We start from the raw sequence: 17,673 nt of genomic DNA, 5'->3' as shown, positions 1-17,673 counted from the left end.
TCAGTGGTTACTCTCCCTGGACGAGGCAGAAAAAGGCAGATATCACCGGCTGGAACCAGATTTCTGAGAAGGTTCAGAAAAACCCTGGAGTGACTGCAGAAGACCTGGTGGCCACAGGCTCTGAGGTTTCAGCTCGTACTAAACACATGCCAGAACTCCAGGACTACACCACTACTGACCCAAACTCCAGGACTACACCACTACTGACCCAAACTCCAGGACTACACCACTACTGACCCAAACTCCAGGACTACACCACTACTGACCCAAACTCCAGGACTACACCACTACTGACCCAAACTCCAGGACTACACCACTACTGACCCAAACTCTGACCCAAACTCCAGGACTACACCACTACTGACCCAAACTCCAGGACTACACCACTACTGACCCAAACTCCAGGACTACACCACTACTGACCCAAACTCCAGGACTACACCACTACTGACCCAAACTCCAGGACTACACCACTACTGACCCAAACTCTGACCCAAACTCCAGGACTACACCACTACTGACCCAAACTCCAGGACTACACCACTACTGACCCAAACTCCAGGACTACACCACTACTGACCCAAACTCCAGGACTACACCACTACTGACCCAAACTCCAGGACTACACCACTACTGACCCAAACTCCAGGACTACACCACTACTGACCCAAACGCACAAGAAAAGTGCTCAAAATCATATAAATAAGCCACAGAGGTTTTGGGATTCTGTCCTGTGGAGCGTTGACACAGAACTGGAGCTGTTCATCCCTCTGGATCAGCGGTGTGTCTGGAGGAGGAATGAAGCATCAGCTGTGAAGAACTCTGTCTACAGTTCAGCATGTGGAGCTCGTGATGCTCTCGGCTGGTTTATATCCTCCGGCTCTGGAAACCTGCAGCGTGAGGAAGGAGAGATGGAGTCACTGAAGTATCAGGAGATCCTGGGAGCAAACGTCACGCCGTCAGTGAGGAAGCTGGAGCTCGGACCTTCAACAGGACAATGATCCCAGTCATCCCTCAGACACAGAAGCTGCTGTCTGGCTCTACATCTCGCTTCAGCAGCTCATAGCAGCTAAAGGCTGTTCTACTGAGTGCTAAAGATGCTTGCCATGAAGGGGGTGAATAATTTTGAGACTGCAGAAGTCAATAAGATGTATTTTCAGTTAAATTTGGGGAAACCACTTGAAACATCTGTTGTATTGAACTATTTCAATTACTTTTGATTGATTTGTTCATTGCAAACAGCTGAAAGCCTGTACATTTAGCCAATAAACCTGATTTGCAATGGGGGTTGAATAATTTCCATTGCAACTGCATCTATCCACCTATTCATCTATGTTCTGCCTATGTATGAATGAATGTATGAATGAATGTATGAGTGAATGTATGAATGTATGAATGAATGTATGAATGAATGTATGAATGAATGTATGTATGTATGTATGAATGAATGTATGAATGAATGTATGAATGAATGTATGAGTGAATGTATGTATGTATGTATGTCTGTCTGAAATATGAAGTTTTTTCCTCCAGTCGCTCCACTGTAATTGCTGAAAGTTGCCGAGTGATATTAATGTGATATTAATGTCTAAGTAAAGGCTACATGTACGCCTGCAGAGACTGAATTCATGAGACTCGCTTTTTGTTTTGCGTCTCCCAGATCTTTTTTGGTTTTGACCAGCAGTTGTTTCATCCTGGAGGCTTTCTCCTCCGTCTGATCCAGCGAGGACTTCAGAGACTCTGAGAGAAACACACATAATGAGCTTCATCAGTGTTTGATCTGTGCAGCTCCAGGGCTATTTCACTAGATTACAGCATCAGCCGTTTCAGCAGTACCGATGTCCTGGTTCAGCCGCTGTTCCTGCTCTCTCTGTGTCTGTATGTGCAGCTGGTGCTCCTCCACCTGTCTGTCTCTCTCAGAGAGCTTGAGATTGAGCTCTTTCACCAGCTTCTCATAGTCCGCCATCTCCATGTCCATCAGTGAGCTCTGCTGGGCGCCCTACAGAGCAGGAGATCACAAACACTGATGTACCTTTCACACATGTACACAAACATGACTAACTGGGCACTGGTGTTCAGACAAATGTCAGAAGTCCTAAAATAATAATAATAATAGTGTACTCTCATTATATAGTTTATCTGTCCATCTATGGGTCTCTCAGTCTGGGCACGACAGCCACACTGTGATCAGTTGTGTTTGGTGAACATGCCTTTCTCAGCTGCTCGAGCTCCTGAGCCGTTTGCTGGAGCTGATGTTTGTGTTTGCTGAGCTGGGCTTGAAGCTCCTCCACCTCCTTGACTGCAGAATGATGGTCCTGGAGTAACACACACACACACACACACACACCTTTAAAACTTCAATGGCAAAGAACAGAAAACATTCCTGTTACGATAGCAGTGCGTATGTATAAAGAGAGGTCGGTGTTCGTACAGATACTGTAAAATGAAATTCCAGCACTTTCCAGCTCTACTGTTTTTGGTTTTCAAGGAATAAAATCAGAGATCTCACTTATCAAACAATATCTTTAATACCTTTCAAATTCTAAAATTAGGTAATCCAGAAATGCAGTTCCCTAGTTCCCTCAAGTCCATCATACGAAATCACCTTAACCATTGAAAGGACACTATGACAAAGATATCGCTTTCCTCACTCAGAGTTTCCCCCCGTGAATATGTGACTGACATGAAGAATGAAAGCTGTATCATATACTGTACTTGGAAATATATGAGCAATATCACGCTAATACCCATGTGAAATGTCTCAATATCAATATCAGACGGGCTGCAGCATTCAAAAGACTGCATTTGTGTTTAAAAAAAAAAAAAGTAACACTAATTTCATATGTATATGTATATAGTGTCTTTCAATAATTCAAGCACTTTTCAAGTACTTATTCATAAATGTCATAAATATAGCTGTTTTCAAGGACTTACATTTCCACAAATTCTTCAAGTACTTCAGTCACTGTAAACCCTGAGGGACGCATCAGTAGGCCAGCGTTTGCTGTACGAGATCTCTCAACTGTACCTTCGTCTTCTGCTCTCTCAGAAGCCTGTCTGCCTCCAGGTCTCGCTCCAGCGCACTCTTCAGCTTCTGCATCTCCAGCGCCTGCGCCTCCAGCTGTGTGACGGTGCTCTGCAGAGACTCCACGCGGGCCGCCAGATCCGCTCGCTCCGACGACAGCAGCTCGTGCTGAGAGAACACAAGACAGTCACTACCAGAGCATGTGAGCGGAGTGGAGCGGGAGCGAGCGGGGAGCGCGAGCGGGCGGATCTTGGACAGAGCGCAGAGCGGCAATTTCAAAAGGACGGAGCGTCGCATTTCCCGCTCCAATTTCGCTCCGCTCCGCTCACACCACGAGTCTGAAGCATGCTCAGTCAAGCCTGACCCTGAATCCATTTGTCTTGCACAGTCATCAACAGTAGACTATTTTCAGGCAAAACTCGGCTCAATAATGGAGTTCAAAAAGTAAAATGAGAATTCATACAGGTGTAGCCTATCAATATAAGTCGCTCCGGAGTAGCCTATAAGGCGCATCAGTCAAAAAATGCGCCATAAAACATAGGCCTAGCCTCGCACTGGACTATAAGTCACATTTATTTAGAAATTTATACAAAAAAAAAAAAAATGTTATGGACGGGACAGTTCTCCGTAACGGACGTGAGCGCTCTGAAAGCGGCATAAGACTGCTTTAAAACTTTCACTCAGACCTCAGACAGAAAGCACAAAGCCTGTCTTTAAAATTAATTTCGTTTTGTATTAATTGTATCTTAATTTTAATCAAGGTTTCATCAACCATTGTCTGGATTTAATAAGAAGTAGGCTAAATATATTAGAAAATAGATAACCACGATACGAAGGCGCCGGCGTGAACCTGGAGTTTGTCTCATGAATGAACCAGCGTATAGCCTACTTGCCTCACACACCTGAGACATATATATAAAGCTTGAAATGTCTACTTTTAAACAGAACAATTCAAAACGAAAGAAAACAGACTGCTCTCCCGTATGAAATGTGCATTTCTCTCAGGCGCGTTCACTACTGCGAAGATCACGAGTCAGCATCTTTCCAGCCGACAGACATAAAAAAAATTAAAATGTCTTCTGCTATATTTTACATATTCATAATCATTTTGCCGGGTCGTTGTGGCAGCTTTTAGGTGCCCTTACATGTTACGTGAACGCATCAGCACTGAAAACATAGAGATTTTTTTTCTTTTGGGGGCATTTTGTTTGTTTTCAGACTTTCTCATTTGCCTGCGCGATGTTAGAAGACGCTGTTAATAAAGTTGCGAGTAGGCCTACACATTGGATTCACGTTTATTATTATAGGCTATTTAAAAAAATACCCCAGTTTTTATGCCAGTCGTATCATTTTAATCATTTTTGTTGTATTTATCCGCCACACACCTTGAAGGCCGGTCCGTGTCTGATATTGTCTGATTTTAAACCGGTCCGTGGCGCAAAAAAAGGTTGGGGACCGCTACAAGTGATATACATGTAGATTTTTTTTTCCTTTTTTGGAGCGAGCGGGGAGTGATTTGAGTGGAGCGCGAAGCAAACTGCGTTGAGCGCTGAGCGAAAATGAGCGGAGCGGCCTGATGTAGCTTTGAGCGGGGGAGCGGAGGGGTGAACAGTTCAGTGAGCGATGAGCGGAGATTCTCACCGCTCCACTCCGCTCACATGCTCTGGTCACTACAGAGGAACACTTACTGAGGAGACCAAACACACACTGCTCATCCCAACCCTTCTCTTACTTATACACTCACAGCTAAAGCGTAACTAGCCAAGATGCAACATCTACCCGAGGCAGCATAATTAGAATGGAAACGCCACTTTTAAGTTTGACCGTATTTTCGGTTTAGGTTAATGCCTTGTGAATGGGAGTGAATGGGGCACTTTTATGATAGCATCAAAAATCACTATTTTAAAACACTAAGAAGGCTCGACACAGCGGCTGTGCTGGAAGTCTCACCAGCGGCTCTACACATGAACTCCAGCACTGAGAACAGTGTTTGTGTACACAGAGTTTACTAAAGAGAAAGATTTTGAACAACTCACTGTGTTTCCATCCGCCGGAATTTTGTCAGTCAAAAATAGTCGATCTCCGTAACAGGGAGGAGAGGAAAGATGGAAAGCTCCTAAAGCTTAGTTCCATATAAATTCATATATATAATTTGTTGTTTTGTCGTTGGTGAAAATCAATATTGACCTTGTATTTGAAAAAGGATCCTCATATGAGAAGCAACACTAAAATTCAGAGTCAGTTCATTCGCATTCGGAGATCGACTATTTTTGACTGACAAAATGCCGGCGGACGGAAACACAGTGAGTTGTTCAAAATCTTTCTCTTTAGTAAACTCTGTGTTCACAAACACTGTTCTCAGTGCTGGAGTTCATGTGTAGAGCCGCTGGTGAGACTTCAAGCACAGTTTCATGTTGTGTCGAGCCGCATTAGTGTTTTAAAATAGTGATTTTTGATGCTATCATAAAAGTGCCCCATTCACTCCCATTCACAAGGCATTAACCTAAAACGAAAATAAAGTCAAACTTAAAAGTGGGGTTTCCATCCTGATTATGCTTTTACACGAAAGTTTGCCTCGGGTAGATTAACAAAAAGAGCCTAGGCTGCATTTTGGCGAGAGTTACGCTTTAACCCTTATGTGCTGTTGGGGATGTTTTCATCCACTATGGGGTATTTTTGAGTCTAAATTTGGCCATAACTTTTTCTGTGTTTCAGCAAATGGAATGATTTTTGGTGACAAATCTTATTTTGACACATATTTTGGGAAAATGCTGTGAAATTTTTCAAAAACTCAACAGTACACTGTGGGCAAATTTACTACCCTTTCGTTATGTTCGTGGCTGAAAACAGCCACTACTTTAAACTGCTGTAAAAATGTATCAGATAAATATTTTTTTCAAATTTTTTTGCATGAATCTATTAATCAATCTCAGTCCTGCTCAAAAATACTAAATGTTTAAAAAAAATTCAGGATTTTAACTCTTTAATTGCCAAATTCGTAAATGATGTCACTGATTTGGGAAAAAAAACACACAAAATGACTCATTTTCAATATAAAATGTGATTGTGGACTGGATTTTTTTTTACCTTTTATCACAGTCTTGGACATGTCAAAGATTAGAAACAACATTGGTTTTGATGCATTGTTAGTTTTTGTGCAGCATCAGATTTTAACTTTTTCTCCCTCATTTACTGTTCGTGGCTGTTTTTGCCCCATTGACTTCCATTATAACCACATTTTTTGATTGCAAAGCCATGACACCATATAATCATGCATTTTTGATTGTTGGTGGTTTTCCCTGTTGGGAAGAGGTAAAATTTGTAATTTTTACTGTTGATAACCAGGTGGAACCATTAACCCTTTAGATAGGCCTGTGCAAAAAAAAGCTTAGTTTCTGGCTTTTACATGGAGTTATATGGAGTTTATAAGGAGTATAATAGCATAATAAAGTGTGTGTGTGTGTGTGTGTGTGTGTGTGTGTGTGTGTGTGTGTGTGTGTGTGTGTGTGTGTGTGTGTGTGTGTGTGAACTCACCTTGATGCATCTGAGAAAATCAAAATATACACCTCAGCTCTCAGATCTACATGGAGTAAACAAAAATAAAGTAAGTGTATTTATGCATCTGCTGCCTTTTGATGGTGAGAAATGCAGACTAAACAAAAACAAAGCAAGTGGATTTAAACGCGTGCATGCAAGCCTGCTAGTCATTTGATGGTGAGAAGAGCAGCCAGCAACATGAGAAAGGGCTTGACTTGTAGTGAAGTTTTAGAGATGATTATGCAGCCTGACCCCAACAGCGAGCTGCAGGATGTATCGTCTTCTCCCTCTGACACCACAGACTCAGGAGAGTCAGATCCTGATTTGGATGTGGCACCCTCATCATCCTCTCTAGCTTCCACTGAAGGCGAGGAGGATTCGGAGGATCCTGAATTGGGTGGATTGGGAGAAACGGCGAAGTGTGGTTTTCCACCAACGCGGAGACAACTCCCTTTCTTCAGCCTGCCAGAGGCGTGACTCCAGGGCCGACGCGCTATGCCTTCGCAAGGGTCCAGAACATGGATTCTGTGTTCAATCTGTTTTTTACGGAGGAGATGATTGACCTCATTGTCAGCATGACTTGCGTCAACACATACATGTTTGTACAGTCATACAAACATGTATGACTATGCCTTGTGATGGCATAGCGCGTCGGCCCTGGAGTCACGCCTCTGGCAGGCTGAAGAAAGGGAGTTGTCTCCGCGTTGGTGGAAAACCACACTTCGCCGTTTCTCCCAATCCAGCCAGATCCAGGATCCTCCGAATCCTCCTCGCCTTCAGTGGAAGCTAGAGAGGATGATGAGGGTGCCACATCCAAATCAGGATCTGACTCTCCTGAGTCTGTGGTGTCAGAGGGAGAAGACGATACATCCTGCAGCTCGCTGGAGGGGTCAGGCTGCATAATCATCTCTAAAACTTCACTACAAGTCAAGCTCTTTCTCATGTTGCTGGCTGCTCTTCTCACCATCAAATGACCAGCAGGCTTGCATGTACGCGTTTAAATCCACTTGCTTTGTTTTTGTTTAGTCTGCATTTCTCACCATCAAAAGGCAGCAGATGCATAATACACTTACTTTGTTTTTGTTTACTCCATGTAGATCTGAGAGCTGAGGTGCATATTTTGATTTTCTCAGATGCATCAAGGTGAGTTCACACACACACGCACACACACACACACACACACACACACACACACACACACACACACACACACACACACACACACTTTATTATGCTATTATACTCCTTATAAACTCCATATAACTCCATGTAAAAGCCAGAAACTAAGCTTTTTTTTTGCACAGGCCTATCTAAAGGGTTAATGGTTCCACCTGGTTATCAACAGTAAAAATTACAAATTTTACCTCTTCCCAACAGGGAAAACCACCAACAATAAAAAATGCATGATTATATGGTGTCATGGCTTTGCAATCAAAAAATGTGGTTATAATGGAAGTCAATGGGGCAAAAACAGCCACGAACAGTAAATGAGGGAGAAAAAGTTAAAATCTGATGCTGCACAAAAACTAACAATGCATCAAAACCAATGTTGTTTCTAATCTTTGACATGTCCAAGACTGTGATAAAAGGTAAAAAAAAATCCAGTCCACAATCACATTTTATATTGAAAATGAGTCATTTTGTGTGTTTTTTTTCCCAAATCAGTGACATAATTTACGAATTTGGCAATTAAAGAGTTAAAATCCTGATTTTTTTTTAAACATTTAGTATTTTTGAGCAGGACTGAGGTTGATTAATAGATTTATGCAAAAAAAATTGAAAAAAATATTTATCTGATACATTTTTACAGCAGTTTAAAGTAGTGGCTGTTTTCAGCCACGAACATAACGAAAGGTTGTAAATTTGAACAATGCACAAGGGTTAAACATGTCACTGTATTAGATACAAATGAATCAGTTATAGTGGATGTATGAAGAAGAGGGACCACAGGTGTGGAGTATCACATTAACTATGGACATTTCACAGTGTTTATTTGAAACACTAAATCTCCAGTCTATAAAACACACTTGCTATCACATGGCGGATGGATGGGTGTTACTGAAGTACCTGCTGAACTGCATTCTGGAGACGTCTGGCTAGATCTTCATTGTGTTGATTGGCCTGTTCCAGCAGCTCCGTCTGCTTGTCATAATCCACCAGCAGATTCTACAAATACATGATTCAGAAGTGCACGGTTATTTGTACACTAGATCATCTCATCTGACACTATAACTGGAGGGATGTAAACCTTGTAGTGCTCCGCTCCGTGGATGATGTCCTTCACGGATCCCGCCAACCGGTCTCGCTCAGCCTTCAGCTGCTCCACGTCCTCTCTCAGAGCGCCAGCCTGGGGGCACAGACACAAGTGAGTGAACAGCCCTGACCGCGGCTCGGAGAGGGACAGACACAAGCTCAGTGAACAGCCCTGACCGCGGCTCAGAGAGGCACAGACACAAGCTCAGTGAACAGCCCTGGCCGCGGCTCGCAGAGGCACAGACACAAGCTCAGTGAACAGCCCTGACCGCGGCTCGGAGAGGGACACCACACCACCCACCTCTTTCCTGCTGGTGTCCAGTTCCTTCTTAGCCTTCACAGCAACAGCTTTGATTTTGTTCATGCGTTCCTCCTTATCTTTGCTTGCTTTCTTCAGCATTTCTACACAACAGAAGAGTCATCAAGAATGTAAAGGGAAACGGTTCAGGCACGAAGGCTCATGGAGTTAAGAGTGTTACATGAACGAACGTACCTATTTCATGAGATAGCGCTTTCATTTGTTCATTTTCATCAGACACCGATGACTCTTTGCACGTCTGAAAAGTGACAATCGAAGGAAAGGAAAGTAAGATGTCACTGTTACAAATTCTAGAGTAATTCTGTAGAGTAATTAAAAAAACTTATACATGATAATTGTGACTTTTTATCTCACAATTCTGTATTCTTTTCTCAGAATTGCCTGACTTTAATTCTCACAATTCTGACTTTAGAACTTGCAATTCCAATTTTATAACTCACAATTCCAACTTTATTTTAAACAATTCAGTTTATAATTTGCAATTCCGACTTTATGCAATTCAGAGTTTAACCTATAGCTTGCAATTCCGGATTTTTCACACACGATCTTGCAATTCAAACTTTATTTCTCACAATTCTGACTTTATTTCTCACAATCAGACTTTATTTCACACAATTCTGACTTTATAACTCGCAATTCCGACTTTTCCGATTTTCTGTCTGGTCTCTCTTGTAATTCTACTCTGCTATTCTTTAGGTACGTTGGTACGTTATATGATCTGCTTATAGATAAGGTCTTGTTTGGAAACAAGAAAACATTTTATCCAGCATTACAAACACACAATACCTGTAGGAGACCAACTTCTTCTTTGAGCTGAGATATTAGAGTGTCTTTGTCAGCAAGAACCTGTTGGAGCTCGTTGGCCTCGTGGACTTGTGCGTCCGTTTCATCCGCCGGCTCTTTTTCCTCTGAACTCTGGCTCAAGTCAGCAACTTGAGTGAGCAGGCTGAGGTTTTCTGCCCTCAGCTTTTCATTCATGGCTTGTATTTCACTCAGGTCCTTCTGCAGTCCCTCTGTATCCAGCAGCACATCCTCCAGACTGGCCTTCAGCAGGTGCTTCTCGCGGAGGAGCTCGTCGATGCGCTCCTGACGCTCCTCCGCCGACTGCCTCGCGCTCTCCAGCTCAGCCGTCAACCGCTCTAGGCTTTCATCACACTGCTGGGTCAGGAGTGCCTTCTCCTCCTGAGATTTACTCAAGAGATGGTTTATAAGCGTAGAGACGTCCGACGTGCCATCAGGCTCCGTCTCAGAGAAACTCTGCTTGAGGATTTCAGCGATGTGGCTCCGAACATCAGAAAGATGCTCCTGACTAGCGTCCTTGTCTCGCCGAAGGGCGTTTCCCTCTTCCGACAGGCCCACGATCTGAGCCTGGAGAAGTTTGATGGTGTCTTGACACTCCTCCTGTCTGGATTGAAGAGCAGAGAGCTCCTCCTCGAGGAGGTTTATACGCTCGTCCTTTTCCACGCTCACCGACAGAAGCCGGTTCTCCAGCGTACTGACCTGCGCGAGCTGAGCCTTGTGTTCACGTTCTGATTCACATGCCATGAACTTCAGTTTCTCCTCGAACTCTAGCACAAGAGTCTCCTTGTGTTCACGTTCCGGTTCGGATGCCATGAACTCTAGCACAAGAGTCTCCTTGTGTTGTAGATTCCCCAGGATTTCTCCCGTTTTGTTCCTTAGGTCCTCGAAAGACATCTTGCCTGCGTGGTCCGGCATGTCCTCTGCATTAATGTGCCCTAACAAACTGTCCCTCTCCTGGAAGATGCTCTCAAGTTCCTCCTGCAGACCCTGAACCGAGGACACGGTTTGCTCCTTCATGGCTCTGTATTGCTTTATAAAGTGCTCTGTTCTCTCTCTGAGATTATTATGTGTGATCATGCTCTCTTCTTCAGGAGGAGGCGAGCATCTGTCTTGCGGCGCGTCCACAACGTGTTCTGGCTGATCTCTTTCAGCACTGGAGCTAAAGCAAGCTTCCAGTTCCCCTGAGTCTTTGTTGTGGGACTCTTCTAAGGTTCGGACGTCTTCATTGGAGATGCGGCGTGCCTCTCCGCTTTTGCCCACAGACGCTTCACTGCTGTCTTTGCTCATCTGAAGCTCATTGATTGTAAACTCCAGTTCTTCCTTCTCCACAGTGAACTCCTCTCTGACCTGCTTCAGCTCAGACTCCAGCTCCACCTTCACATTTCTAAGAAACACGAGCTCTTCTTGAAACATCATGTTTTGAGCCTGCAAATCCTCCAGGGCTAGTTTCAGCCCGCCTTCCTCGTCGCTGGAGTCGTCCGAGGCCGAGGAGTCCGCCGACGGCTCCGGAGGCGCTGCTCGATGGCTGTCCTCCTCTTCCTCCTGAACGTCCTGCAGGAACCCCTCCTTCAGCGCCAGCTGCTCCGAGAGCTCGTCCTGAAGCAGAAGCAGGCGCTCCCGCTCCCTCTCGAAGTCCGCGGCGTTCAGCTCCATCTGCTCCTCCAGGTATCGCAGCTCGTCCTCGTACTGCTTGCCCAGCCTCTCCATCTCCCTCTGCAGATTCTCCACCTCCTGCTGGGACTCGGTGAGGCTCATCTGGTGGGACTCTCGGAGCGCTTCGGTCGCGGCCGTCCACTGCTGCTTGGCTTCCAGCAGCTCCTCTTGAGTTTGAGATATCTTGGACTCGTATTCAGTACAGGCTGCCTTAAAGCCAGCAGTGAGCTCGGCTGTACTTCTCTGCATTTCAGTACACTCTCTGTTCTTCAAGTCTAGTTCCTCCTGAAGAGCTGCTAATCTTCCCTCTGTTTCCTGTAAATACATTTAAAATAAAGTCATTGCTTCTTTACAGTGGATTTCATGCTATTTTAAAGGTGCAGTGTGTAATATTTAGGAGGATCTGTTGACAGAAATGAAATATAATATACATAAGTATGTTTTCAGTGGTGTATAAAGACCTTACATAATGAACCGTTATGTTTTTATTAGCTTAGAATGAGTCATTTCTCTCCACACACACCGCGGGTCCGCTTACATCGACATGTTTCTACGGTGGCCCTGAGCGGACAACTGCGTTTCGTCACTATGTTGTTCTTCGTGCAAAGAAGCGAGCTAAAGTCAGCGAATAAAACACTGACACAATGATGAACAAGTGACAATAATAATTGCAATATCAATATCAATAGCAAGTTTTACTGAATAATAAAGTAAACCTAATTTCTTAATTTTTCTTTGTAAAGAAACCTCATTGTTTAACTGGCTACTCTCTGCTGTCTCAGACGACGACATCACTTCCTGTCGGCCAACGTAACTTCAGTTCGGTGCAATTCACAACCTCACCACTAGATGCCACTAAAACTTACACACTGCACCTTTAAATGTTCTGTTACCGAAAGAACACATGAAGCTCACAGGCTGAATTAAAGTTACCTGTGCTTGTTTCTTGAACTCCTCATGTTCTCTGCGCAGTAACGCGAGGCTCTGTTGACTCTCGGCCTTCTCCTGCAGCACAGCGTTCATCCGCTCGCTCAGCTCCTGTTGGAATCATGAACCGAAACACTGAGACGCATTCTTGCTACGGATCATTTTGATGTGCAAACATATCAATACTTTGCAGGGTCTCCTAACTGTACAGAATCTATTGTTTTAGCCCAGTTGCTTTCCCACCGTCAGGCCGAATGCTTCTCAGCACTTTAAGGAAGGGTCACACTTCAGCATGATTTGGCCTGGATCTCTCGGCTCAAGTGTGCTGGTGGAACGGCTGACGTGAGGATGGTTTGTAAGTGTAGTATAGTCTTAAAGAGGCTTTTGCACCGGGTAGTTCTAAGAACTCAGTTATAGGCAGGAGCCACCAGGGTGCTTCCCTGTTGCGTTCGCACAGCCAGTAGGAACTCTGAAGTAAGACACGCTTGTTGTTGTGACGGCGCTGAGAACTACCGAGCTCACAGCGCTCGTATAGACCCCTTTAGCGCCGACGTCACAACCACGTCACGGCATTAGCTGGAGGCAAACAAAGGGAAAACTGGAGGCGGCACAGAACCAGCACAGATTCGGCTACATAATAATGAGCTTAAAATATATTATTATATTTTATATATTATTATAATTAAATGTCATCGTGTTGTGTTGTGTTGTGTTGATTATTTGAGAATCATCTATGATTGTATACATTGTTGTGATTGATTGTGACTAGACTTTCTGAAGAACCTGGTAAGAAAGAATAATCAAATACATAAAGTTCAAAAAGTCACTTGCTGTATCTGGAATTTTTATTTATAGAGAATATTTACATCATTAAAATGGCACTGTAATGTCACTCTTTACATGGTCGTCTTCTGGCCTTGGCGCTGGCTAGGCAGATCTGCGGATCGAACCACACAAGTCTTGAACGTGACCATTCAGCACATATAGTTACAGGCATCTAAAGATTCATACGTCCTCAGTTTCTCTTTCAGGTGTAGATGTCAGGCCACTCGACCAAGGTAATCCTGTCAGATCGTCCATCATCGAGTGTGTACGGGTCGGCCAATCTGGTTCCGTCCGTTAAAATGAACTTTTGCAAATAACAATCGCGGTCCTGGACAGTGAGTGACCTTACACATTAAGATCAAATCTGATTTTCTCCAGTCATTGTTAAAAAACAAGCTAACAAAACTTGCTAACTAGCGTTAGTGAAGCGGCCAGAGGAATCGTTCTGCCTCCACCTCAGCTCCGCCCACAGAAGACATCCCCAGGTTTACTAACTGGAAAGAGGTCTGTTCTCCGTTCATTTATGATCGGTCTAATACGTCATTAGATAGAACAGCCATTCATAGAAAGTAGACAGTATATGAAAACTTATTAGCGTATGCCGTGTGGTTGATGTCCAGTGTTGCTGAGCAGAAATACATCATAAAAACACAGTATATTACACATGTCTGATTCTGTTAACACCACACCAGCTTCTTTGGCTCTTTTCATGGTGAAAAACCATACTAGAGTTATTATTTTAAAACAGAAACTAAACAATTTAAGACAAATTTTCCTAAGAATTCTAAAGCTACACATTTTAAATGAATCTAAACTTAAAATAAAACAATCTCCTCAGAGGAGTCGAAACTCTACAATCCAGTAATATGTCTGTCAGACGTTATGATGTACAGTACATTACTCAATGTGTCAATAACTGTTCTTCGTAGCTAGTCGGAGGACTACTGTCCTGTAGGATCCGGTCATGGTCCGGTGTTCATAAACTTATCAATTATATGGACTCTTGTATCATGTGGTTATTTGGTGTCCTTTTTTTTGGGGGGGGGAAGAAACCTAAATTGACCCTGAAAACAGCTTTCTGAAAAAACAGTTTTGTGAGAATCACCCTTTAATCTGATGGTTTACTTTGCTGGATATAACAAATGATGACACAATTAACGCGTTAAACAATAAATAAATCTTCATTCATTTCCAAAAAAGGTGCGAATTATAATCTACTGACACTCCTGCTTAATATCCAGAAGTGTGCATTTGCCCAGATGATTGACTGACCTGGATAACGGAGGGATCCTCTGTGCCGGACGCAGGCCGCTTCAGCACCTCCTTCTCTAAATCTGATTTTAAAAACGAAAAATTAAAAATTGAATTTTTTTTTACAAATGTATATGTTTTTACAATTAAGAAGCAACTTTTATAATCGTACCTGCACATTTTGACTTCATCTTCTGCATTGCCACCATCTGTTTCTTTGCGAACTTTATCAGATCTTCTTTAGACAGTGAGTCCAGCTGTACAGAGAAGAGCACAGTCCGTCACTACCTCTCTCCTGAGTCGGGTCTCCTCAGCCGAACACAGACTAACGGGTCTGAATCATGTTTCAGCTGTTACTGTACATTCAGTCAAAGTCAATAAATGCACAAGTTTCAAGCTTTTGGACCCCATTGACTTTCATTGAACAGACAAAAACATTCCTTTATATTCTTTTGTGTTCTATACACATATATATATATATTTTTTTTTTTTTACAAAATTTTCTTCAGATTATTTCTCTCCTATATATTTATAATTAGCCTCCAATAAGAATAAAATAAGACTTTCCTCTGGATTTTTATTTTATTAGTAGTATTATCATCATATTATCATCCAGTGGTGTACCTCAAGGCTCAGTCTTGGGCCCTCTTCTGTTTATTGTGTATTTACTGCCTCCAGGACAGATTTTCCGTAAATTTAATAGAAATTCGCAGATGACACCCAGCTCTATACATCTTCAAAGCCTAGTTCAGTATTACCGTCTTCCTCTCGTTTGCTTTGTCTTTCTGAAATTAAATCATGGTTTACATGCAATTTTTTCAAAGTTAAGCGAAAATTTTATTAGTAGGTAATAAATCAAAACTGCGTAATTGTGGAAGTTTTACACTTACTATCGACAACTCTGTTATCTTTCCTTCTTCTCAGGTCAAGAGTCTGGGAGTCATCCCTGACAGTACTCTGTGTTTCGAGGCACATGTACACAATATTACACGGTCCGCATATTACTATCTGCCAAATATGAATCATCTTCGACCATCTCTCTCTGTTAATGGCACTGCTGTCCTCCTGCGTGCACTAGTTACCTCTCGAACTGACTACTGTAACTCTCTGCTCAGTGGTGTTTCACAGACACGTACTCATACACTTCAGATGGTTCAGAGTTCAGCAGCTCGGGTCATTACACGAACACTCCAGCTTTAGGGCACCTTCACTGCCTTCCAATCAGATCTCGTATTCAATTCAAGATTTAACTTTTTACTTATAAGGCTCTTCATAATCTAGCATAATCTGTGCGTTTGACTACCACGGGAAGTAGAGCCTTTAGTTGTGTTGCTCCGACGATCTGGAATACTTTACCTCAAGATATACGTAATAGTCTTAGTCTTTCAATTTTTAAATAACGTCTTAAAACTCATTTTTTTAGATTAGCCTATCCTGATTGATTTTAGTTATGTTATTGATTTTTTGTATTATTGTTTATTGTGTTGTTGTTTTTTTCCTCTGTTTAATTATGTATTTTATTATTGTAAGGTGTCCTTGAGTGTCTTGAAAGGTGCCCACAAATAAAATGAATTATTATTATTTATCATCAATGAAACGCATACAAATATGTACATAAATATACAAAGCAATAACCTAAAATAGACATTAGCATTTCAACTTTAAACATGCAGTTTGTTTTCGGAAAGTGTTTCAAATATGCTTATTAATGGGTTTTTTTTTTCTTTTTTTTTCACCAGTCAAGTCAGTACCGTCTAACAATACTACTACTAAACAATAGCTGCTTAGCACAGATGAGCTTTTACAAGTTAAAAAAAGACTTCCTGAGCTTCTAGAACTGTACAGGTAAATCATAGCTGATGATGAACTTTATTAAAGTTTCATTTTCAATCAAACACAATATGAATGGTGGAAGTGTCTCTCAATGAAGGATCTCACCTTGGATTTGCCTGTCTGTCCTGCAGGTGACGTCACGGACTCGGCGTTCGCGTCATGCGGTGACGTCACGGCCTCGGCGCTCGCGTCATGCGGTGACGTCACGGCCTCGGCGCTCGCGTCCTGCTGCAGGTGTAAAGCGTTAATAATACAATCCTACAATCCCTGTGTTAATTATGATTGTAGTTTTATTCTATGCAGGATCACAGTCCACGAGAAGCTGAGGTATCTTACACAGCAATGTCAACACTGCTCTATAATATAGATGTAAGTTAGTCATCCTCATGTCATACTATGGGATTGCCATAGAGGCATCATGTAAATACCATTCATTCCCTCACTCTTCATTACTAATGGTTAAGACTATTTCTGTTCAGGTCACTAACTTTTAACACATTTAGCTGATCAACAATAAGACTCATTTGCATGCATTAATGATAATTGTTCGTTTAAATCAATCTATACACAGCTTCTACAGCAGCTTTAAGTGTCTAAACTTCAGCGACTAACCTCCATTCTTGTGCGAAATCACGAAAAACAGCTGCTTAAACCGGGAATGGCTGGGAAACGATCATTTATTCACAAATCCACTGCGTGTAAACATATCTAGCATATCTGTGCTGTTACTTCCGCCTTCGGTGCTTCCGCAGGAGCGCGAGGGAGGATCAGCCAATCGCGTTCGTTTGTCGACCCGGATTACCTCCACGTCACTGTTTGTTTTGGTTGCCACGTCTGTATGAATGACGTCTCGACTGTCCAATCACAGGTGGCTCGTGTGGTGCTCCAGCTGACCGGATTGGCTAGTCAGAGCAGAGGCGGGACTTGAGAACAACGGGACAACTACGAGAACAAAACTTTCTTCAGGAACGTTCAATTCATATTCACAGACGCAAATAATAATACTTTTAATCCTCAATCTACTTACTATATACTTGTTTTTATTTATTTTTTAAAATTAAAATACATGATAAAAAAGTGTGAGGTATAAAACACAAAACTCCAAACTGATCACACGTGTGTGTGTGTGTGTGTGTGTGAGAGAGAGAGAGAGAGAGAGAGAGAGAGAGAGAGAGAGAGAGAGAGAGAGAGAGAGCGCGTGCGTGTGTGTGTGTGTGTGTGTGTGTGTGTGTGTAGTTTAATCACCAGA

General features: G+C 42.7%; 1 protein-coding gene across 1 annotated transcript in view; it reads right to left on the bottom strand.

The window, feature by feature from the left end:
* The window catches only part of gcc2 (GRIP and coiled-coil domain containing 2), a 34,426-nt gene extending 17,065 nt beyond the window's left edge, over nucleotides 1-17,361 (bottom strand). Inside the window, exons 1-14 of the mRNA XM_084421242.1 lie at nucleotides 17,037-17,361; nucleotides 16,530-16,652; nucleotides 14,764-14,848; nucleotides 14,613-14,674; nucleotides 12,522-12,626; nucleotides 9,921-11,903; nucleotides 9,309-9,372; nucleotides 9,117-9,217; nucleotides 8,811-8,909; nucleotides 8,630-8,728; nucleotides 3,029-3,193; nucleotides 2,211-2,315; nucleotides 1,837-1,999; nucleotides 1,640-1,740 (exon numbers count right to left, since the gene is read on the bottom strand). Coding sequence (XP_084277368.1) covers nucleotides 1,640-1,740; nucleotides 1,837-1,999; nucleotides 2,211-2,315; nucleotides 3,029-3,193; nucleotides 8,630-8,728; nucleotides 8,811-8,909; nucleotides 9,117-9,217; nucleotides 9,309-9,372; nucleotides 9,921-11,903; nucleotides 12,522-12,626; nucleotides 14,613-14,674; nucleotides 14,764-14,848; nucleotides 16,530-16,652; nucleotides 17,037-17,042 — 3,261 coding nt within the window. The 5' untranslated portion in view covers nucleotides 17,043-17,361. The remainder of the gene's footprint in view (nucleotides 1-1,639; nucleotides 1,741-1,836; nucleotides 2,000-2,210; nucleotides 2,316-3,028; nucleotides 3,194-8,629; nucleotides 8,729-8,810; nucleotides 8,910-9,116; nucleotides 9,218-9,308; nucleotides 9,373-9,920; nucleotides 11,904-12,521; nucleotides 12,627-14,612; nucleotides 14,675-14,763; nucleotides 14,849-16,529; nucleotides 16,653-17,036) is intronic.
* Nucleotides 17,362-17,673: the final 312 nt, after the last annotated feature.

Source organism: Rutilus rutilus, assembly GCF_951802725.1.
Source record: "Rutilus rutilus genome assembly, chromosome: 10".
Lineage (NCBI taxonomy): Eukaryota > Metazoa > Chordata > Actinopteri > Cypriniformes > Leuciscidae > Rutilus > Rutilus rutilus.
The sequence above is the reverse complement of the archived record's forward strand: the minus strand, read 5'-3'. Positions and strand labels throughout refer to the sequence as shown.